Source organism: Pseudophryne corroboree, chromosome 10, assembly GCF_028390025.1.
Source record: "Pseudophryne corroboree isolate aPseCor3 chromosome 10, aPseCor3.hap2, whole genome shotgun sequence".
NCBI classification, from domain to species: Eukaryota; Metazoa; Chordata; class Amphibia; order Anura; family Myobatrachidae; genus Pseudophryne; species Pseudophryne corroboree.
The window spans coordinates 329,389,414-329,412,311 of record NC_086453.1 but is presented as its reverse complement, the minus strand read 5'-3'; the positions used below and the strand labels follow the sequence as shown (position 1 = coordinate 329,412,311).

At 48.2% G+C, this 22,898-nt stretch overlaps 1 protein-coding gene across 1 annotated transcript in view; it reads right to left on the bottom strand.

The window, feature by feature from the left end:
• Positions 1 to 726: 726 nt before the first annotated feature.
• The window catches only part of TMPRSS13 (transmembrane serine protease 13), a 63,711-nt gene continuing 41,539 nt past the window's right edge, over positions 727 to 22,898 (bottom strand). Inside the window, exons 9-13 of the mRNA XM_063943602.1 lie at positions 21,370 to 21,536; positions 17,873 to 17,971; positions 12,739 to 12,881; positions 4,796 to 4,948; positions 727 to 2,509 (exon numbers count right to left, since the gene is read on the bottom strand). Of these exons, the coding sequence (XP_063799672.1) occupies positions 2,498 to 2,509; positions 4,796 to 4,948; positions 12,739 to 12,881; positions 17,873 to 17,971; positions 21,370 to 21,536 (574 nt within the window). The 3' untranslated portion in view covers positions 727 to 2,497. The remainder of the gene's footprint in view (positions 2,510 to 4,795; positions 4,949 to 12,738; positions 12,882 to 17,872; positions 17,972 to 21,369; positions 21,537 to 22,898) is intronic.

Genomic DNA, 22,898 nt, shown 5'->3' with positions numbered 1-22,898 from the left:
CAAACTTGCGCTCACCTGCTGCGCCCTCATGTTTTATGCAGCAGTCTTGCAACATTAAGACGGATTTGGAAAGAGGATTTTGTACAGATATCAGATGAGGAATGTGGCTATATGTGGGGTACACACAACATTTACTTGTATCAGAATACATTCATGAACTATACATTTTAGAGTGTACTCTACACCCATTAGCTTGGATAAAATCAGGAAAAGTAATAATGATTTATGCCTGTAGACAAGACCAGATTGATCTGGCATTTGTTATGGATATATCCAAGGGTTCGGCAATTTTGGAAAGTTGTAACGGAAATGATCTATGACATGAGGATATCTGTCTCCCTATTAGGCCCTAAGATATACATATTTGGGCTATCATTACATAACATCTTAATAAATCAGTGTTCCAATAGGCAGAGCCGGATTAAGGTCGGAGCTCTGCACAGCTATCATGTAGAAGAAGCTAGATAAGTGTTAAGTAGAATATGATTGGTTGCTATGACATCACCAGACCTAAAAAAAAAAACTCTCACCTTAGTAAATTTACCCCTAAATGCCTCTAAAAAGTTAGTGGCTGACCACTGGGAATGTATTGAAGGCTCTTTCTTTATTAAGACTATAGAGACACAGAAAGATAAGACATAAACTCAGATACGGATAAGAAAATAATAGCTGCGCAGGTCTGATATAATTAGTGTGCAGGTTTTTCAACACAACATACAGGGTAGCAAAAGAAAAAAATATTTTTATTACTATATTTATTGTAATTATACAGTAGAACACTCTCACATTCATATAATAAATTACTTTTCACATGGTATTATTAACTTCATAAATCATTATAAACATTTTCCACATTATTTTATAAATACATTTATTACAAGATGCGCAAAACACAATTGCTTTGTTCTTAATCTTAAAGTACAGTATGCAGATCTAGGTTCATCTGCACAAATGGATGGCAATAAGCTGCAATTTTTGCAGACATTTTGGCATAAAGAGCTTAATAGAGGTTACTTATGACATGTTATGAAATTCATTTTTTGTTCTAAAAATTGCAATAATATACAGTACTTGTCTTGATAATTGAGCAGCCATCTTGCTCCATGGCCTCGCTAAGTGCTTTTTTTGTGGTGGTACTTAGGAGGGGATGCTGTTAAGATACAGATGTCAGAATCCCGACACCCGTTAGATTGTCGACGCCGGAATCCTATCAGGGTCAGAAGGCCGACGCCGGAATTTCTGCCAGCCGGCATCCGGACCGTAAATATATATTGATAGCGGGCGGCTTAGGGTTAAGGCCTGGGGAGGTGTGTATGTGGGTGGAGGGGTGTGTGGTTTGGGCGCCACCCAGTTGGGTTAGGCTGTGGGGTTAGGGTGAGGCTGCTGGGAATGGGAGAGTTATTGCTACGTACTGGGGGTGGGGGGGGGGGAGGGGGGGAGGTTAGGTTTAGGCACTAAGGGGGGAGGTTTAGGGTTAAGCTGCAAGGAAGGGGGGGTAAGGGGTAGGCACCTCAGGGTGGAGGATGGGGTTAGGCACTAAGGGGGGAGGTTAGGGTTAGGCTGTAAGTGCAGATGGTTAGGGATAAGGGATAGAGGAAATGGGGTAGCCTACTTACCTCGCCCCTGTCGGGATTTCAAACATCGGGATCCAGGCGTCGGTATTGTGACCGTCGGCATCCCGTCCAGCGGTCAAACATACTGAACCCCTCAGATGCATGTGGTACCGGCACCTATTCCTCAGATGCATGTAGTACCGGCACCTATTCCTCAGATGCATGTAGTACCGGCACCTATTCCTCAGATGTATGTAGTACCGGCACCTATTCCTCAGATGCATGTAGTTCCGGCACCTATTCTTTATGGACTTTTTGCTGTTGCTCTAATTTTTTATACTTATATAACTAGCTCCAGAAACAGGAAGAAATCAGTGAAATCTTTTCAGAAATGGGTAAAACAAATCATCTGCACACATCCAGAGCGTGGAAGCTACTATATATCTTGTATCCATCTGTAACTTTAGGTGAGTGCCCGCACCCTTTTTCCATAGAATGAAGCACTGACATTGCACCCTGAACAAGTAATCATTTTAGGCTGTTGATAGAGGAAATACTCTTTATGACATTGCTTTTACATCACTTTTAACCAACAAGAAAAGTCCTGATCTTGTCCCAGGTTGGAGCTCCTTTGAAGGTCTTCACATAACCAGACTCTCTCTCTTTGGCCCATTCAGCAAGACACCAGAAGGTCTATGCTCTCAGAAGGCTTTTGGATGGCCTCTCGATAGCAACATTTGAGCTTCTTGGTGTCGTTGGGTTTATATTTATTTGTTACTGTAGACATAACAAATGGAGCAATAACGTGATGAAGCAATATACACTGTGAATGTCATTTCTTCTCCATTTTTTATTTATAAATAACCCCCCACCCCCATTATTTCCCATCACTGGAGTTTTGGCCTTTCACAAATGATGTTGCATCCTGGTACTCAGGGAAGAGGTCATCGATTCATCTGTAAAAGAAATAAAAAGAATAAATAAAAGTCGCCCTTCTTTCCCTCCAGTCTTATGGGCTAATAACCGATTTACCTCAGCAGTGTGGGCAGGGTTGTATTGGCCCACGGGGGAAATCCCAGGTGGGCCCCACTGCCTGTGTGTCCACCTTCTCCTCTAGGGATCAGGTTCCAGACTCACTTTATACATTATACACATTTTACATTACGCTGCACAAGACTATGGTGTATTTTCTACAGTGCATTGATGTTATTAATCTGGTACATCTTTATGCATACACTAGCAGTGCATATATATTTATCAATGGGCCAGGACTATGCACTCTGTAATAGCCAAATCTCAGTGGTGGCTGACTACACCCCCACTGGAACCAAGCCACACCCTTAAGCATGGGCCCCTACCACTGCATTCCCCGGTGTGCATTCATGCCCCTATACGACACTGAGTATGGGACAGAAAGGGTCATGTACTAAGCTCATGTGCTTGTGGGCCAATATGGCACCCACTACAGAGGGCCTTCCATGGGAGAAGCTGGGTGTGGGCTAGGGAGATAGGCACACATATGCTAAAACGTGCTTTGTGGGATGTGATTATATAAATAGACCTCAATAGGTAGAGAAGATGCATAGGGAAGAGCGGGGGACACAGATCACGTGTTCCCTACAAGAGGTGGTAAGCAGGATGCTTTTTGCACCTGTCAAACACACTATTTGGGAATGTGTATATCTACCAATGTAACAAAGACAAACACACAAAAGGGACATATACTGTACAATAGCAAATTCCTGGTGTTGCATTACTGATGATTACTATGAGACAATAATGAGGCAAAACTCAGAATAATTATCGGAGTAAAATGGAAAAGTTGACCTTAATGAAGGTTGTGGGAGGCTGAACAGTAAATGCTACCATGTGACTTTCCAACCGAGCCCAGAAACCTGCAGAGGTAGTGGCGTCAGAAGGGGTGTTGTGGCTAGTGTGGGCCGCTCCTGAGTGTCACCCTTCCAGGGAGTGACACCAAACTGCCGCCTGCTCCGCAGTGACAGGAACCGGGTGCTGCAGTGTGACATTAAACTGCAGCACCCGCCTCCTGTCACTGAAACGGGGGCTTAACCAATAAAGCCACACACCCCTCGGTCAGTGGGGCTCTCGCAAGGCCACGCCCCATTTGCACAAAGCCACTCCCCTCTTTGGCACAAACAGGGGGTGTCTCGGCCAAACCAGTTGTCACCGACTCTGTGCAGAGATATGCGCAGTGTATTTATTGGGGCATTCCAACATTTTTTGGGATTAAATAAACAATTTATTGACATCTGACTGAGCTACAGGTAAGCACTAGCAACAGTGACTCCGTGGGTATTATTAAGGGGTCTATTTAGTAAACAGTCAGAAAGAGGATGTAAGAATATTGTTGTGTTTTGCCATCTCTATTCTGCCATGATTATATATCACCATGCATTACAGGCCCACTGTTGTAACATTGTTCCTATTTATAAAAGGCGCCTTTAATCATCCTCTGGCAATGCGCCTAATGAAACACGTGAAGAATGGGTCAGAGGGACCCACGGAAGTCCTACACTCCGGGAGAAAGCAGGGTGAGAACTATTTATACATACCCTCCAACATGACCCGCCCCACTAGGTACAAAATGCTCTGTTTCTGGACTTCCCTCTTAATTTATTACAGGTTGAGTATCCCATATCCAAATATTCCGAAATACGGAATATTCCGAAATCCAGACTTTTTTGAGTGAGAGGGAGATAGTGAAACCTTTATTTTTTGATGGCTCAATGTACACAAACTTTGTTTAATACACAAAGTTATTAAAAATATTGTATTAAATGACCTTCAGGCTGTGTGTATAAGGTGTATATGAAACATAAATGCATTCTGTGCTTAGACTTGGGTCCCATCACCATGATATCTCATTATGGTATGCAATTATTCCAAAATACGGAAAAATCCGATATCCAAAATACCTCTGGTCCCAAGCATTTTGGATAAGGGATACTCAACCTGTATTGCCATCACCTGTGAAGAAACAGCTTTCTTATCATTTAACTAGTTCAATACAGGTGATGGAAATCATAAATTAAGAGGGAAGTCCAGAAACAGAGCATTTTGTACCTAGTGGGGCGGGTCATGTTGGAGGGTCTGTTTATACTAAATACAGTATACAAAGTATTCGGCTTTCTTTGGCTAAAATTCCAGAGACAAACCTTCCAGTATTTAAGTTTACCAAACAGACCCCTGAAACTTGTGGTGAGTTTCAGTCACAGTCTTACCTCCAGCTGTTTGTAAATCCACGGTAAGATGGAAGTAACACGGGTGTACACTCCAGGCTTATTGGCTTGCCCACATCCAGTTCCCCAGCTGGTCACTCCAGCCAAATACCAGCGATTGTCCTGCAAACACACCAGTGGTCCTCCGCTGTCCCCCTGAATGATAGTTACAGACCATATGAAATCATGCACGTTGTTTCCTCATACAGGTTACATGGCTGGTGTGAAATTCCCATTCGGTTAGGAAGACCAAAAATGTTTTTTTGTTTTTTTAGACATCTAACGAGCAATGATATGGCAGTTGGCGTACAGGTCGCTATTAGATATGGAATACTTTACTATTACTGTACTGTAGAGTTAACGTACATGAAACATCTGAAGTAACCTTCACTTTCCATAAACCTTGTGCAGACACCTCTAGCTTCAGACATGTCTATGATCTGCTGGTACTTTCCACATGCTATGGCCCTTCCGGATTGTCTTCCCAGTAATCTCTATGGTAGCGCATTCCGCTGTTCTCCTGTATTTGTTATTTGCTCTTTCTCGGTTGTTTTTACTTTAAGCTCCTCTTCTATTTTCTCGTTGTTTCTTAGGTACCTATTTATCAATTCATATTTGCAGGTTAATCCTCAAAAACACCCATTTTCAGGTGGTACTGGCAAATAATAAGAATTTACTTACCGATAATTCTATTTCTCGTAGTCCGTAGTGGATGCTGGGAACTCCGAAAGGACCATGGGGAATAGCGGCTCCGCAGGAGACTGGGCACAAAAGTAAAAGCTTTAGGACTACCTGGTGTGCACTGGCTCCTCCCCCTATGACCCTCCTCCAAGCCTCAGTTAGGATACTGTGCCCGGACGAGCGTACACAATAAGGAAGGATTTTGAATCCCGGGTAAGACTCATACCAGCCACACCAATCACACCGTACAACCTGTGATCTGAACCCAGTTAACAGCATGATAACAGAGGAGCCTCTGAAAAGATGGCTCACAACAATAATAACCCGATTTTTGTAACAATAACTATGTACAAGTATTGCAGACAATCCGCACTTGGGATGGGCGCCCAGCATCCACTACGGACTACGAGAAATAGAATTATCGGTAAGTAAATTCTTATTTTCTCTGACGTCCTAGTGGATGCTGGGAACTCCGAAAGGACCATGGGGATTATACCAAAGCTCCCAAACGGGCGGGAGAGTGCGGATGACTCTGCAGCACCGAATGAGAGAACTCCAGGTCCTCCTCAGCCAGGGTATCAAATTTGTAGAATTTAGCAAACGTGTTTGCCCCTGACCAAGTAGCTGCTCGGCAAAGTTGTAAAGCCGAGACCCCTCGGGCAGCCGCCCAAGATGAGCCCACTTTCCTTGTGGAATGGGCTTTTACAGATTTTGGCTGTGGCAGGCCTGCCACAGAATGTGCAAGCTGAATTGTACTACAAATCCAACGAGCAATAGTCTGCTTAGAAGCAGGAGCACCCAGCTTGTTGGGTGCATACAGGATAAACAGCGAGTCAGATTTTCTGACTCCAGCCGTCCTGGAAACATATATTTTCAGGGCCCTGACTACGTCCAGCAACTTGGAGTCCTCCAAGTCCCTAGTAGCCGCAGGTACCACAATAGGCTGGTTTAAGTGAAACGCTGAAACCACCTTAGGGAGAAATTGAGGACGAGTCCTCAATTCTGCCCTGTCCGTATGAAAAATTAGGTAAGGGCTTTTATAGGATAAAGCCGCCAATTCTGAGACACGCCTGGCTGAAGCCAGGGCTAACAGCATTACCACCTTCCATGTGAGATATTTTAAGTCCACAGTGGTGAGTGGTTCAAACCAATGTGATTTTAGGAACCCCAAAACTACATTGAGATCCCAAGGTGCCACTGGAGGCACAAAAGGAGGCTGTATATGCAGTACCCCCTTGACAAACGTCTGAACTTCAGGAACTGAAGCCAGTTCTTTCTGGAAGAAAATCGACAGGGCCGAAATTTGAACCTTAATGGACCCTAATTTTAGGCCCATAGAGAGTCCTGTTTGCAGGAAATGCAGGAAATGACCCAGTTGAAATTCCTCTGTAGGGGCCTTCCTGGCCTCACACCACGCAACATATTTACGCCAAATACGGTGATAATGTTGCACGGTTACATCCTTCCTGGCTTTGATCAGGGTAGGGATGACTTCATCCGGAATGCCTTTTTCCTTCAGGATCCGGCGTTCAACCGCCATGCCGTCAAACGCAGCCGCGGTAAGTCTTGGAACAGACAGGGTCCCTGCTGGAGCAGGTCCTTTCTTAGAGGTAGAGGCCACGGGTCCTCCGTGAGCATCTCTTGAAGTTCCGGGTACCAAGTCCTTCTTGGCCAATCCGGAGCCACGAGTATAGTCCTTACTCCTCTCCTTCTTATGATTCTCAGTACCTTGGGTATGAGAGGCAGAGGAGGGAACACATACACTGACTGGTACACCCACGGTGTTACCAGAGCGTCCACAGCTATTGCCTGAGGGTCCCTTGACCTGGCGCAATATCTGTCTAGTTTTTTGTTGAGGCGGGACGCCATCATGTCCACCTTTGGTTTTTCCCAACGGTTCACAATCATGTGGAAGACTTCTGGGTGAAGTCCCCACTCCCCCGGGTGGAGGTCGTGTCTGCTGAGGAAGTCTGCTTCCCAGTTGTCCACTCCCGGAATGAACACTGCTGACAGTGCTATCACATGATTTTCCGCCCAGCGAAGAATCCTTGCAACTTCTGCCATTGCCCTCCTGCTTCTTGTGCCGCCCTGTCTGTTTACGTGGGCAACTGCCGTGATGTTGTCCGACTGGATCAACACCGGCTGACCCTGAAGCAGAGGCCTTGCTTGACTTAGGGCATTGTAAATGGCCCTTAGTTCCAGGATATTTATGTGAAATGACGTTTCCATGCTTGACCACAAGCCCTGGAAATTTCTTCCCTGTGTGACTGCTCCCCAGCCTCTCAGGCTGGCATCCGTGGTCACCAGGACCCAGTCCTGAATGCCGAATCTGCGGCCCTCTAGAAGATGAGCACTCTGCAACCACCACAGGAGAGACACCCTTGTCCTTGGAGACAGGGTTATCCGCTGATGCATCTGAAGATGCGATCCGGACCATTTGTCCAGCAGATCCCACTGAAAAGTTCTTGCGTGGAATCTGCTGAATGGAATCGCTTCGTAAGAAGCCACCATTTTTCCCAGGACCCTTGTGCATTGATGCACTGACACTTGGCCTGGTTTTAGGAGGTTCCTGACTAGCTCGGATAACTCCCTGGCTTTCTCCTCCGGGAGAAACACCTTTTTCTGGACTGTGTCCAGAATCATCCCTAGGAACAGCAGACGTGTCGTCGGAATCAGCTGCGATTTTGGAATATTTAGAATCCACCCGTGCTGTCGTAGTACTACTTGAGATAGTGCTACTCCGACCTCTAACTGTTCCCTGGACCTTGCCCTTATCAGGAGATCGTCCAAGTAAGGGATAATTAAGACGCCTTTTCTTCGAAGAAGAATCATCATTTCGGCCATTACCTTGGTAAAGACCCGGGGTGCCGTGGACAATCCAAACGGCAGCGTCTGAAACTGATAGTGACAGTTCTGTACCACAAACCTGAGGTACCCTTGGTGAGAAGGGCAAATTGGGACATGGAGGTAAGCATCCTTGATGTCCAGAGACACCATATAGTCCCCTTCTTCCAGGTTCGCTATCACTGCTCTGAGTGACTCCATCTTGAATTTGAACCTTTGTATGTAAGTGTTCAAGGATTTCAGATTTAAAATAGGTCTCACCGAGCCGTCCGGCTTCGGTACCACAAACAGCGTGGAATAATACCCCTTTCCCTGTTGTAGGAGGGGTACCTTGATTATCACCTGCTGGGAATACAGCTTGTGAATGGCTTCCAATACCGCCTCCCTGTCGGAGGGAGACGTTGGTAAAGCAGACTTCAGGAACCGGCGAGGGGGAGACGTCCCGAATTCCAATTTGTACCCCTGAGATACTACCTGCAGGATCCAGGGGTCCACTTGCGAGTGAGCCCACTGCGCGCTGAAATTCTTGAGACGACCCCCCACCGTACCCGAGTCCGCTTGTAAGGCCCCAGCGTCATGCTGGGGACTTGGCAGAAGCGGGGGAGGGCTTCTGTTCCTGGGAAGAGGCTGCCTGCTGCAGTCTTTTTCCCCTTCCTCTGCCCCGGGGCAGATATGAGTGGCCTTTTGCCCGCTTGCCCTTATGGGGACGAAAGGACTGAGCCTGAAAAGACGGTGTCTTTTTCTGCTGAGAGGTGACCTGGGGTAAAAAGGTGGATTTCCCAGCCGTTGCCGTGGCCACCAGGTCCGATAGACCGACCCCAAATAACTCCTCCCCTTTATACGGCAATACTTCCATATGCCGTTTGGAATCCGCATCACCTGACCACTGTCGCGTCCATAACCCTCTTCTGGCAGAAATGGACAGCGCACTTACTCTTGATGCCAGAGTGCAAATATCCCTCTGTGCATCCCGCATATATAGAAATGCATCCTTTAAATGCTCTATAGTCAATAATATACTGTCCCTGTCCAGGGTATCAATATTTTCAGTCAGGGAATCCGACCAAGCCACCCCAGCACTGCACATCCAGGCTGAGGCGATTGCTGGTCGCAGTATAACACCAGTATGTGTGTATATACTTTTTAGGATATTTTCCAGCTTCCTATCAGCTGGCTCCTTGAGGGCGGCCGTATCAGGAGACGGTAACGCCACTTGTTTTGATAAGCGTGTGAGCGCCTTATCTACCCTAGGGGGTGTTTCCCAACGCGCCCTAACCTCTGGCGGGAAAGGGTATAATGCCAATAATTTTTTAGAAATTAGCAGTTTTTTATCGGGGGAAACCCACGCTTCATCACACACCTCATTTAATTCATCTGATTCAGGAAAAACTACGGGTAGTTTTTTCACACCCCACATAATACCCTTTTTTGTGGTACTTGTAGTATCAGAAATGTTCAAAACCTCCTTCATTGCCGTGATCATGTAACGTGTGGCCCTACTGGAAAACACGTTTGTTTCCTCACCGTCGACACTGGAGTCAGTGTCCGTGTCTGGGTCTGTGTCGACCATCTGAGGTAACGGGCGCTTTAGAGCCCCTGACGGTGTTTGAGACGCCTGGACAGGTAATAACTGATTTTCCGGCTGTCTCATGTCGTCAACAGTCTTTTGTAAAGTTGCGACGCTATCACGTAATTCCTTCCATAAGACCATCCAGTCAGGTGTCGACTCCCTAGGGGGTGACATCACTATTACAGGCAATTGCTCCGCCTCCATACCATTTTCCTCCTCATACATGTCGACACAACGTACCGACACACAGCACACACACAGGGAATGCTCTGATAGAGGACAGGACCCCACTATCCCTTTGGGGAGACAGAGGGAGAGTTTGCCAGCACACACCAGAGCGCTATATATATATATACAGGGATAACCTTATATAAGTGTTTTTCCCTTATATAGCTGCTGTATTGATTAATCTGCCAAATTAGTGCCCCCCCTCTCTTGTTTTACCCTGTTTCTGTAGTGCAGGACTGCAGGGGAGAGTCAGGGAGACGTCCTTCCAGCGGAGCTGTGAGGGAAAATGGCGCTTGTGTGCTGAGGAGATAGGCTCCGCCCCCTTCTCGGCGGCCTTTCTCCCGCTTTTTTAAGGAAAAACTGGCAGGGGTTAAATGCATCCATATAGCCCAGGAGCTATATGTGATGTATTTTTCGCCATCTAAGGTGTTTTTATTGCGTCTCAGGGCGCCCCCCCCCAGCGCCCTGCACCCTCAGTGACCGGAGTGTGAAGTGTGCTGAGAGCAATGGCGCACAGCTGCGGTGCTGTGCGCTACCTTATTGAAGACAGGACGTCTTCTGCCGCCGATTTCCCGGACCTCTTCTGTCTTCTGGCTCTGTAAGGAGGCCGGCGGCGCGGCTCTGGGACCCATCCATGGCTGGGCCTGTGATCGTCCCTCTGGAGCTAATGTCCAGTAGCCTAAGAAGCCCAATCCACTCTGCACGCAGGTGAGTTCGCTTCTTCTCCCCTTAGTCCCTCGGTGCAGTGAACCTGTTGCCAGCAGGACTCACTGAAAATAAAAAACCTATACTTAAACTTTTTCACTAAGCAGCTCAGGAGAGCCACCTAGTGTGCACCCTTCTCGTTCGGGCACAAAAATCTAACTGAGGCTTGGAGGAGGGTCATAGGGGGAGGAGCCAGTGCACACCAGGTAGTCCTAAAGCTTTTACTTTTGTGCCCAGTCTCCTGCGGAGCCGCTATTCCCCATGGTCCTTTCGGAGTTCCCAGCATCCACTAGGACGTCAGAGAAATGATCTATATCGGTGGTTCTCAAACTCGGTCCTCAGGACCCCGCACAGGTAATAACCACCATGATACATAGCCGTGAGGATGGTCTGATGCCTTCACAACAATCACCTTGGATCTTCCCTCATGGAGACATGGAAGTCACATCAGAGATGAAGATTTATTCTTTCCATCCTGACCAGGTTACCCGACACCATGGAGACCCGGTCAGAGGACAATGTGTAACCCCTACTGTGCACTTATGTATAATATTTCCCTTACCAGGGCCATCTTAACATAAGGGCACACTGGGCAGCTGCCCAGGTCCCCAAAATTCTAGCGCCTTTGTGCACGGGCAGGTTGGGCAGGTGCCTCCTGAGCTTCTTGGGAGGCAGGTGCGAAATGCTGCCTGACTGCTATGATTGTGAATTACACACAGTCAGAGCGGTGAGGCATCATTCTCTACCTACCACCTGGCCTGCAGCCAGACAGTGAATAGCTGAAAGCTTGCTGATTGGTAGGGTTATCCACCAATCAGAGGGCCTAATTCAGACCTAATCGCAGCAGTAAATTTGTTAGCAGTTGGGCAAAACCATGGGGGTCATTCCGAGTTATTTGCTCGTTGCCGATTTTCGCTATGCTGCGATTTGTTGCTAATTGCGCATGCGCAAGGCACGCAGGGCGCATGTGCTTAGTTATTTAACTAAAAACTTAGCAGTTTTGCTGTGGATCCTGCGGCGCTTTTCAGTCGCACTGCTGATCGGTGAATGATTGACAGGAAAGGGGCGTTTCTGGGTTGTAACTGAGCGTTTTCCGGGAGTGTGCTAAAAAACACAGGCGTGTCAGGGAAAAACGCGGGAATGTCTGGAGAAACGGGGGAGTGGCTGGCCGAACGCAGGGCGTGTTTGTGACGTCAAACCAGGAACTAAACGGACTGAGCTGATCGCAGTCTAGGAGTAGGTCTGGAGCTACTCAGAAACTGCAAAGAATTATTTAGTAGCAGTTCTGCTAATCTTTCGTTCGCTATTCTGCTAAGCTAAAATACACTCCCAGAGGGCGGCGGCCTAGCGTGTGCAATGCTGCTAAAAGCAGCTAGCGAGCGAACAACTCGGAATGAGGGCCCATGTGCTCTGCAGGATGGGGGGCAATTATAACATGTGCAGAGAGAGTTAGATTTGGGTGTGGTGTGTTCAAACTGAAATCTGTATTGTACTGTAAAAATAAAGCAGCCAGTATTTACCCTGCACAGAAACAATGTAACCCACCCAAATCTAGCTCTCTCTGCACATGTTATATCTGTCCGCCCCCGCCCCCCTCCCTCCCCCCCGCAGTGCACATGGTATTGCCCATTTGCTAACAAATTTGCAGCTGCGATCCGATCTGAATTGGGCCCAGAGTGCTGACAGCCATTCACTATATGGAGGCATGTGGGCAGCACGTGACTGCAGGAGAGGTAATTTATGGGTTTTTGTTTTTATTTTTTATTTTTTTATTAAATATTCCAATGAAAGCGTGAGTAGGTGACCCAGTACCAGTGCTTTGCCCAGTGCCTACAATGCGTTTAAGATGACCCTGCCCTTACCTACTGAGAGGAAGTAGAAGTAAAGGGCGGTTACACATAGTGGCGGGAGTACTCACCTGACATGAATCTGTTCCTCCTCTCAGTTCCCCAGCGCACATCATTCTATCAGTAATGGCTCCGTTATAGACGCCAACGCCGTTACAGACGGCAGTGCTGATAATGGTCACTTCTGCCTTCATCAGGACCTTGGACGCATCCTCTAAAATGAGAATAAAACAATCAAGATCTATATTTAAACACAGGACAAATTAACTCCTTTATGGCCAAACCTATTATTCCAGGGATTCGCTATGTACCAGGGAGTATCCGGTTGAATGGTCAACAGCAACCATGCCAACATTCATAAGGTCGACGCCTCAATGTCGACTTCAGAATATTAACATGGTTCAAACTATCAACAGGCACTAGGTCTACAACCTCACATTAACAACAGGTTCACAATGTTGACATCCGAAATGTCACCATGTGAAATGTCGACCAATTATGGATGCTGATGGTTAGGGTTAGGCTGCAGGGAGAGGTTAGGGTTAGGCACAAGGGGGAAGTTAGGAGTAGGTTGCAGGGGAAGTTAGGGTTAGGATGCAGCTGGAGGTTAGGGTTAGGCTGCAGTGGGAGTTTATGGCTTACCTGTAGGAGGAGGTTAGGGTTAAGCAGCAGGGGGAGGTTAGGGTTAGGCTGCGGGGGGGGGGGGGGGGGGGGGGTTATGGTTAGGCTGCAGGGGAGGTAGGGTTAGGCTGCAGGGGTGGTTAGGATGCGGGGGGGGGGTTAGGGTTAGGCTGCAGGGGGGTAGGGTTAGGCTGCAGGGGTGGTTAGGGTTAGGCACAAAGAGGAAGTTAGGAGTAGGTTGTGGGGGAGGTTAGGGTTAGGCTGCAGCTGGAGGTTAGGGTTAGGCTGCAGTGGGAGGTTATGGCTTACCTGCAGGAGGAGGTTAGGGTTAAACAGCAGGGGGAGGTTAGGGTTAGGCTGCGGGGGAGGGGGGGTTATGGTTAGGCTGCAGGGGAGGTAGGGTTAAGCAGCAGGGGGAGGTTAGGGTTAGGCTGCGGGGGGGGGGGGTTATGGTTAGGCTGCAGGGGAGGTAGGGTTAGGCTGCAGGGGTGGTTAGGGTTAGGCACAAAGGGGAAGTTAGGAGTAGGTTGTGGGGGAGGTTAGGGTTAGGCTGCAGCTGGAGGTTAGGGCTAGGCTGCAGCGGGAGGTGTTAGGGTTAGGCTGCAGGAGAAGGTTAGGTTAGGCTACGGGCTGGGCTGGATTAAGGGCTACATGGGCCTGGAGCTGAAAATTTTCAAGGGCCTATACTGAGAAGGGGAGGAGCTGTGACCAGTGCTGTGTAGGTGTGGCCAGAGCCATGTGGGTGTGCCCGCTGTATCCCTATATACATAAACATAGAAAAATTGAATAATTTTGTGGGAAAATGCCCAAAACAATTTGAACTTATTTTTTACTTATGATTTATGATTGTTTGGCCTGCTGTGGGCCTGGTCAACATCCTGCTGCCAGCACGATGGGCCTATTTTTATGTGGAGGCCTGGAGCTGTAGCTCCATCTGACCCATTGTTAATCTGGCCCTGGCTGCAGGGAGAGGTTAGGGTTAGGCTGCAGGGAGAGGTTAGGGTTAGGCTGCAGGGAGAGGTTAGGGTTAGGCTGCAGGGAGAGGTTAGGGTTAGGCTGCAGGGGGAAGTTAGGGTTAGGCTGCAGGGGGAAGTTAGGGTTAGGCTGCAGGGGGAAGTTAGGGTTAGGCTGCAGGGGGGGGGTAGTTAGGGTTAGGCTGCAGGGGGAAGTTAGGGTTAGGTTGCGGGGGGGGGGGGGGGTAGTTAGGGTTAGGCTGCAGAGGGAGTTTATGGCTAGCCTGCAGGAGGAGGTTAGGGTTAGGAAGCAGGGGGAGGTTAGGGGTATGCTGCAGGGTGAGGTTAGGGTTAGGCTGTGGGGGAAGTTTAGGGTTAGTCGCTAGGGGGAGAGTTAGGGTTAGGCTGCAGGGGGAGGTTAAGGTTAGGTTGCGGGGGGGGGGGGTAGTTAGGGTTAGGCTGCAGAGGGAGGTTATGGCTAGCCTGCAGGAGGAGGTTAGGGTTAGGAAGCAGGGGGAGGTTAGGGGTATGCTGCAGGGTGAGGTTAGGGTTAGGCTGTGGGGGAAGTTTAGGGTTAGTCGCTAGGGGGAGAGTTAGGGTTAGGCTGCAGGAGGAGGTTAGGGTTAGGAAGCAGGGGGAGGTTAGGGTTAGGAAGCAGGGGGAGGTTAGGGGTATGCTGCAGGGTGAGGTTAGGGTTAGGCTGTGGTGGAGTTTATGGTTAGGCGCTAGGGGGAGAGTTAGGGTTAGGCTACAGGGGGAGGTTATGGTTAGGCTGCATGGGGAAGGTTAGGGTTAGGCACTAGGGGGAGGTTAGGCTGCAGGGGAGTTAGGGTTAGGTGCTAGGGGTAAGGTTAGGGTTAGGCTGCGGGTGGAAGGTTAGGGTTAGATTGCGAGGGGAGGTTAGGGACTAAGGCAGAGGTTCCCAAACGTGGTCCTAAAGGCACCACAACAGTCCAGGATTTAGGTATAGCCATGGCTCAGCACAGATGGTTAAATCAAAACTGACTTAGGTGCTAATTAAGTCACCTGTGACAAAGTATGGATACATTTAAAACCTGGACCGTTGGGGTGCCTTGAGGACCGCGCTGGGAACCTCTGGACTAAGATTATAAATATTCACGGAAATGCTGCAGCATTGGAGGTCTGACCCTCAATTAACTGTCACAGAACCACTGGGACCCAGAAGAAGACGTTGAAGATGCTACTGCTGCAAGGACACTGTAAGAAGCCACAAGACCACCTGGGATGATTTTGTGACAGTTCATCGTGTCTACATACATACCAGCCTGGTAAACTGGATACACGTCGACATTCTGAAACTGGTGACATGCTGCATGTCGACAGTTCAACCCCGTCAACATTCTCATGTTGACCTGATGACTGTCGACAAGGCATACCACACCCTTGCTAACCTTGGAATTTATAGGTCACCTTGCCTTGATGTAGGGATAACTTTGTTGCTCAGAAACAATTTAGACGTGTGATATCGATTTTAATGTACATTTTCCATAATCATACAGTTTATATTAATGAATGAAAATGGTTGGGCTTATTTCCTGGTGGCGTGCATGTCAGACACCACATGACCCCACTCTAGGTTTATTTCCTGGTGGCGTGCATGTCAGACACCACATGACCCCGCTCTAGGTTTATTTCCTGGTGGCGTGCATGTCAGACACCACATGACCCCGCTCTAGGTTTATTTCCTGGTGGCGTGCATGTCAGACACCACATGACCCCGCTCTAGGTTTATTTCCTGGTGGCGTGCATGTCAGACACCACATGACCCCGCTCTAGGTTTATTTCCTGGTGGCGTGCATGTCAGACACCACATGACCCCGCTCTAGGTTTATTTCCTGGTGGCGTGCATGTCAGACACCACATGACCCCGCTCTAGGTTTATTTCCTGGTGGCGTGCATCTCAGACACCGCATTACCCCGCTCTGGCTTTCCTCGCTGTGAGCACAGACATATCATTCTGCATCTGTATATCGCTGAGGATTATCTGCACAGAGAGGTCACACTCATACTAGTGTTCAGGGCCAGGACCTTGTGGCGCCCAGGGCGAAAGTTTCCTTTAGCGCCCCCCTCCCCGACTGGTGAACTAGGGTTAAAAATAGGGACGTGGCTTTATGGGGAAGGGGCGTGGTCACAGTTTTGCTCCCTGTAGTTTTGCCCCCTGTAGAGTTATGCCCCCAGTAGCTGTTGTGCCCCATGCAGCTGTTGTGCCCCCTGTAGTTTTGCCCCCAGTACTGCGCCCTCAGTAGTTGTGTCTCCATTAGTTTTGCCCCCATTACTGTGCCCACCAGTAGCTGTTCCCCTAGTAAATAAATAAAGAATACTCACCAGTCCCGTTCCTGTTTCCCGACTGCTGCTGCCTTCCGTCTCTAGCCGCCGGTGCTGCTCCTCGGATCTATGGAGGAGACGTCATGATGTCTCTCCCATAGCACCGCATAGACACTAGAGGTCAATTATGACCTCTAGCATCTATTGCTGTTCTAAACTGCCATGCGGTGCGCGATAACGTCAGGTGCACCGCACGGCAGGCACCAGTAGCGGGGAAAGGTCCTCTTCGCAAAGGGAAACTAGACACTACCTCACTGCGCGTGTAGCTTCCCTTCACCTAGGGGACCTTTTCCTAACCACCACCGCCGCCACCCCAGTTAGTAGCGGCTCTTGCCACGGTGGCGGCGCCCTCGGGACAGCGGCGCCCTGGGCAAAAATGCTGCTTGCCCGTGGCAAGAGCCGCTACTGTAAGGGTTCTATACAAGAATGTTATAAAGCGCAAGGGCAACAAAATGAGCACAGCAATATTTGCCTGAAACCTGATTATAAGGATATGAAATATGTCTTCTCTAGTGAAAGGCTCTAATTAGCCACAAAGCCCACCACCCTAATAAGGGAAAGCCCTGGCTCTGCTTTCTGTATAAACAATTTTGCACTGGTAAATGGGGGTGATTCAGACCTGATTGCTGGGCTGTTAACTTTGCTGTCGTGCGTTCAGATAGTCGCCGCCCAATGGGGAGGGTAAAATCGCCCGTGCAAGTGTGCGATCGCATGTGTACGACGAGCTGCAGAAATCCTTTGTGTGCAGTCTCTGCGCAGCCCAAGACTTACTCCTACAGTACGATCGGGGCCGGAGCCGACGTCAGACACCCTCCCTAAAAACGCTTGGGCACGCCTGCGTTTTTCCGGACACTCCCAGTAAATAGTCAGTTACCACCCACAAACGGCCTCTTCCTGTCAATCACTTTGTGAACGCCGGTGCGAGTGGAATTTTCACACCATCCTGTGGCTGACCGGCGATGCCCGTTGTTGTTGTCCAACGCACGTGCACATTGCGGTGCATACGCATGCGCAGTCTATTGCTAAACGCCCGCTGTGCGAAAAAGCACAGCAGCGATCTGGTCTGAATTGGGCCCAGTATTTGTAGAAGTCTGTGCTTTCATGAGTAGCCCTTACCGCTGAGGACCAGTATCACCGCTGTGTATTGTTCAGCTCCGTCAGCAACATGACAAGATTGTGGCAATCGGTGCTTTATAAATCATACTTATCACCATATATTCATAAATAGGCCCCTACATTCATAGAATCCAGCTCACTATTGTCCTAAGCATAAAGCATTACTCACCAGAAGTGGCAACAGTTTTACCAAATCCAGTGATCCAGCATTTGGTGTTGGGGTTAAAGTCTTGATTGGTCATTGGAAGGCAGGCTGGCTGAATGGTAGCTAGAAGACAATGACAATGGAATTCATAGGAAGTGATGATGTAATACAATGTATTTCTTATCAGTGTATTGGGTCTACAGATTAATTACAGTATAACAGTATGTCATGTTTTTAGTATTTGCAGTAATTCTATCACCATGTGCTGTATTCCTCCATGGAAAATGTCACTTTATCATTACTGGATGCTGTGTGCTCCATTGCTACAGTGATGAGACAAATGTAGTGCACTGTGGGGGTCATTCCGAGTTCATCGCTCGCTAGCTACTTTTAGCAGCTGTGCAAACGCATAGTCGCCCCCAGGGGGGGGGGGGAGTGTATTTTTGCTTTGCAAGAGTGTGAACGCCTGTGCAGCCGAGCGGTACAAAAACATTTTGTGCAAAACAAGACCAGCCCTGTAGTTACTTATTCTGTACGATGATTGCTGCGACGAAGGTCCAGGAATTGACGTCAGACACCCGCCCAGCAAACGCATGGACACGCCTGCATTTTCCCAAACACTCCCAGAAAACGGTCAGTTGACACCCATAAACGCCCTCTTCCTGTCAATCTCCTCGCCATTGGCTGTGCAAATGGAATCTACGCTAGATCCAGTGCACAAAGGCGATGCTCTTTGTGCCCGTACGACCGCGTGTGTATTGCGGTGCATGTGCAGTTTTGCCGTTTTTTTTAACTGATCGCTGCGCTGCGATAATCGGCAGCGAGCAATCAACTCGGAATGACCCCCTTTATACTTTGTGAAACTGGGGATAATTCAGACCTGATCGCTGCTGTGTGTTTTCGCACAGCGGGCAATCAGGTCTGAACTGCGCAGAGACGCGATCGACATCTCAGCCCAGCGATTGACACTGTGTGTTCGCGGGGCGGGCAGGCGGCATTGGGCCGCAGTCCAGTCAGGCGTGCCCGGACCGTGCGGGGGCAGGCCGCGGTGGCTGCGTGATTTCACACGCAGCCGCTGTGACCCAAAAAGCGATGGGATAGCCCCCTGCGGTGATGCTTTTGTACCTGTGCCATGGGGGCAGAACCAGACGTGTGCTGGGCGTCCCCCCGCATGCCTGAGAAACTGATTGTAGATGTGCTAAATTTTGCACATCTACGATCAAGTCTGAATTACTTCCCCCCTCCTGTGTCTTTTTGTAACATATTTTCTAGAGGAATAATAGTAGAAAGTGGTAGAAGCGGTATAATGTACATTTCTGATTACGCTTGTATTGTAGAAATACTGTATATTTTGTTCAAGCCAAAAAACAGAGGAGTATTTGACTTGGTTTCGATATCCGGTTAATACAAGTTCTGGAGTAAGCAGCTGATTTTTGGTTTGGAAACCTGCTCAGTAGAAAATCAGGAGCTGTTGGCCTAACAAGCCAGTTATCTTCACCAACTATAGGCCCAGATTTATCAAGCCTTGTAGAGTGATACATTTCACGGTGAAAAAGTACCAGCCAATCAGCTCCTAACTTCCATGTCACCGGCCGTGTGGGGTAAATTTACTAAGGTGGGAGATTTTTAGAACTGGTGATGTTGCCCATAGCAACCAATCAGATTATATCTATTATCTGCTAGAAGCAGCTAGATAAATGGTAAGTAGAATCTGATTGGTTGCCATGGGCAACATCACTAGTTCTAAAAATCTCCCACCTTAGTAAATTTACCCCCGTGTTTGAAAAATGACAGCTAGGATCTGACTGGTTGGTGGTTTATCACCATGTTATTTATCACTCTCCAAGGCTTGATAAATCTGGGCAATATATGTAACTTATAAAGGTTGATAAATGACACAGTCCATGCTTGGCATACCAGCTTGCCTCTGTTCTAGATTTCACCCTTCATACAGTATACTCTGTGCTCCTTAAGGGATCCAGCATTGGCCGGGTCACTGTGATATGTACTGACAGGTTAGCGCAGGTTTTGAGATGTAGGGTCACGAACCAGTTTGCATCCAAGAGGCAATGTCGCAGCCGTCTGATGTGAATACATCTACTGTAGTCACACAATCCCCCACCAACAACGCAGCGAAACAATTAAAATACTGCACAAAGCTCTGGGATGCATGCAGGTCATTTTTCTTTACTATTTTTTTTTTAAACACAAATGTTTTTTGTTTTTTGTTAACTGACATGAGGTTCTCCCAATGGGATACGATGAACGGGATTCCGGCTGTCATGATCCCGCCAGAATGCCGGCAGCGGGGCGAGCGCTAGAAAGCCACTTGCGGGCTCGCTGCGCTCGACACACAGCGGGCACGGTGGCTCGTGCACTCGTTACAGGTTATATTCTCCCTCTATGGGTGGGCACCCACAGAGGGAGAACAGCCTGTGTCGCCGGTATTCCAGCGGCGGCATTTCACCGCCTGTCGGGATTCCGGCGTTGGCATTGTGACCGCCGGGATCCCGACTGGCGGTATTTTAACCGTTTCCCCTCCCAATGTGTTTTATTGTATTCTGTCTCTAAGTTTGTGGAGGCTTAATTTACCATTAGATTGGAATGTTTTACGAAATAATAGAAAATAATAGAAAAATAATCAGACATGTTTTGCCGGCAACCAATTTCCTTCTATTTGCCTTCTATTCTTCAGACTTAGGGGGAGTTGTATCGAGCCTCGGAGAGAAATAAAGTGGAGAGGTTGCCTGTCGTTGAAATGACAGTAATACCCCTTTTCCACTGGCTCTAAAAACACGAGTAAATGCACGAAGGCGCGCATTTGCCCGTGTTTTTTTCTAGTGGTAACGCCCTACCCCCTGCAAATTCCCGGATCAAGTGATCCGGGAATCCTACCCGGGTAGCTTACCGGGTTGAACACGAGTTCAACCTGGTAAGCTGTGCAGTGTAAACGGAAGCGGTGTCGATGCGACACAGCTCCCGTTCACAGTGTATGGAAGGGCGGGGCTGGGAGATCATGTGATCTCCCAGCGCCTCCACTGCCGCGTCACCAGCAGCGTCACCAACCCAGCAATATGCCGGGTTGGTGAGCGCGTGTAGAAGGGGGCTCTAGCACGGGTTGCAGCTGAGTCAGGCTCCCGGCTGCGACCCGTGCCATCTAGTGGAAAAGGGGTATTAGAAGGAATTAGTTACTTTGGGCAACTGCTCCACTCTATTTCTCTCCAAGGGGTCTATTTACTAAGCCTTGGAGGGAGATAAAGTGGACGGAGATAACGTACCAGCCAATCAGCCCCTAACTGCCGTGTCACAGGCTGTTTGAAAAATGACAGTTAGGAGCTGATTGGTTGCTAGTTTATCTCCGTCCACTTTACCGCCATCCAAGGCTTAGTAGATAGAACTCCAAGGCTTGATACATCTCCCGTAAGCCTTTAGGCATTCCCAGTCTCACAGGTGTTTCTCATACATCCTTATTTCTCCTACAAATCTATGTTCCTGTACCCTGCCCACCATCATATCGTTACCTGAAAAAGTGAAGGGCTCCTTCAGTTTTATCAAAGCCACATCATAATCATCCGTATCAGTATTGTAATCCTCGTTCCTAATGAAGGCTGCGATACCTGAATAGCTGCGACTCTGGGCCAGGCTGATTGTGCCAGCGACTACCCTCATGTAATTCAAGGGCACATTGCTGCCAGAGAAACAAAGTCATGTTTGAGCACGTGTCACTTAATGCCTTTAGAGAGAAAATAGAACTTCCAAAATAAAGTTACAATAGGTGGATAACAGAGCATGTAGGCGTATCATAATGTGCATGGATAATGTCCCACACTTATATTCATTAATAGTATTGTTGGAGTATAGTATAAGACACAGGCTATGCTGTTTGACAGTTATACTGGAAAGACAATAGGTGGCGCTGTATCATAAATTATCACTGGGTAATCTCTCTTGTTGTGAAAGCATACTCTTTTTACTTTTCTTTTTTTACATGTACTGGCCACATCACAGTGTATACGACTGTACAATCTTTCCCTGCTGTTTAATGCTTTAACAGAAAAGCAGTACAATTCTTATTTGAGAGCTCTGTCCCGCTCTCACAATGGATTTGTGCATTGTTCTGATCTGCCGCGAGAGTTGAGTGAAACGACCCAGGAATGTTGTTCTGTATACTGTAACCCCTCCTTGATTTAGCCATCCCCCCCCCCAAGCAGTGAATGGGTGCCGCATGTACCTGTGACCCCTCCTTGATAAACACTGTAAAAATGTATTCAACTCCATGCACTGTGGAAGCTTCAAGTTTACAAGGCTGAAAGATATTGTCTTTTCAGTTGGCTTATAAATTAGCTGTTAACTGCGAATAATTAAAAAAGGTCAGCTTTTATAGATAAAAGACCTAATTCAAATAACATTGGACATGTTGAGCTGGATGTACTAAGCGGAAAATGCGGTAAACCCCGTTTACCGCATTTTCCTGATGTACTAACCCACGTCCGGCAGGTCAGCGCCGCGGCGGGGTTCGCCAGCTTTAGCTGGCGATAGTCCATAGAAGCCTATGGGCTTCTCTCCGCGGTGCTGTGTGAGGGATCCGATTGGATCCCTCCCAGCATGCCCTGCGGCCGCCCCCGTCGCCCCGCGCATGCGCAGACTGACTTCTGGGGCCGAATCCCGGAAGTCAGGCTGCCGCTGTGCATCGCGGAGGACAGCTCTTATCGGAAGAGCTGTCCTCTGCAATGCTGATCGCATATGTTAGTACATATGCGATCAGCATCATGGCGCAGGGCGGCGATGTACATTAGTACATCCCGCCCGTTGTGAGTCTGAAGCGAAACTGTAAAGGTCCCTACACACTTGCTGATTCAATTTTTACGATGATCGATCTGAATGATGATCGATCTAATTGACTTGCATTGCAAAGCGACAGAGAACTAACGATGAACGACTGCAGAGCCGCGCAACGTTCATCGTTGGTGCCTACACACTGAGCGATATGAACGATTTCTTGTTCATTACTGAACGAGATCATTCATATCGCCCGCACACATCGGCAAGT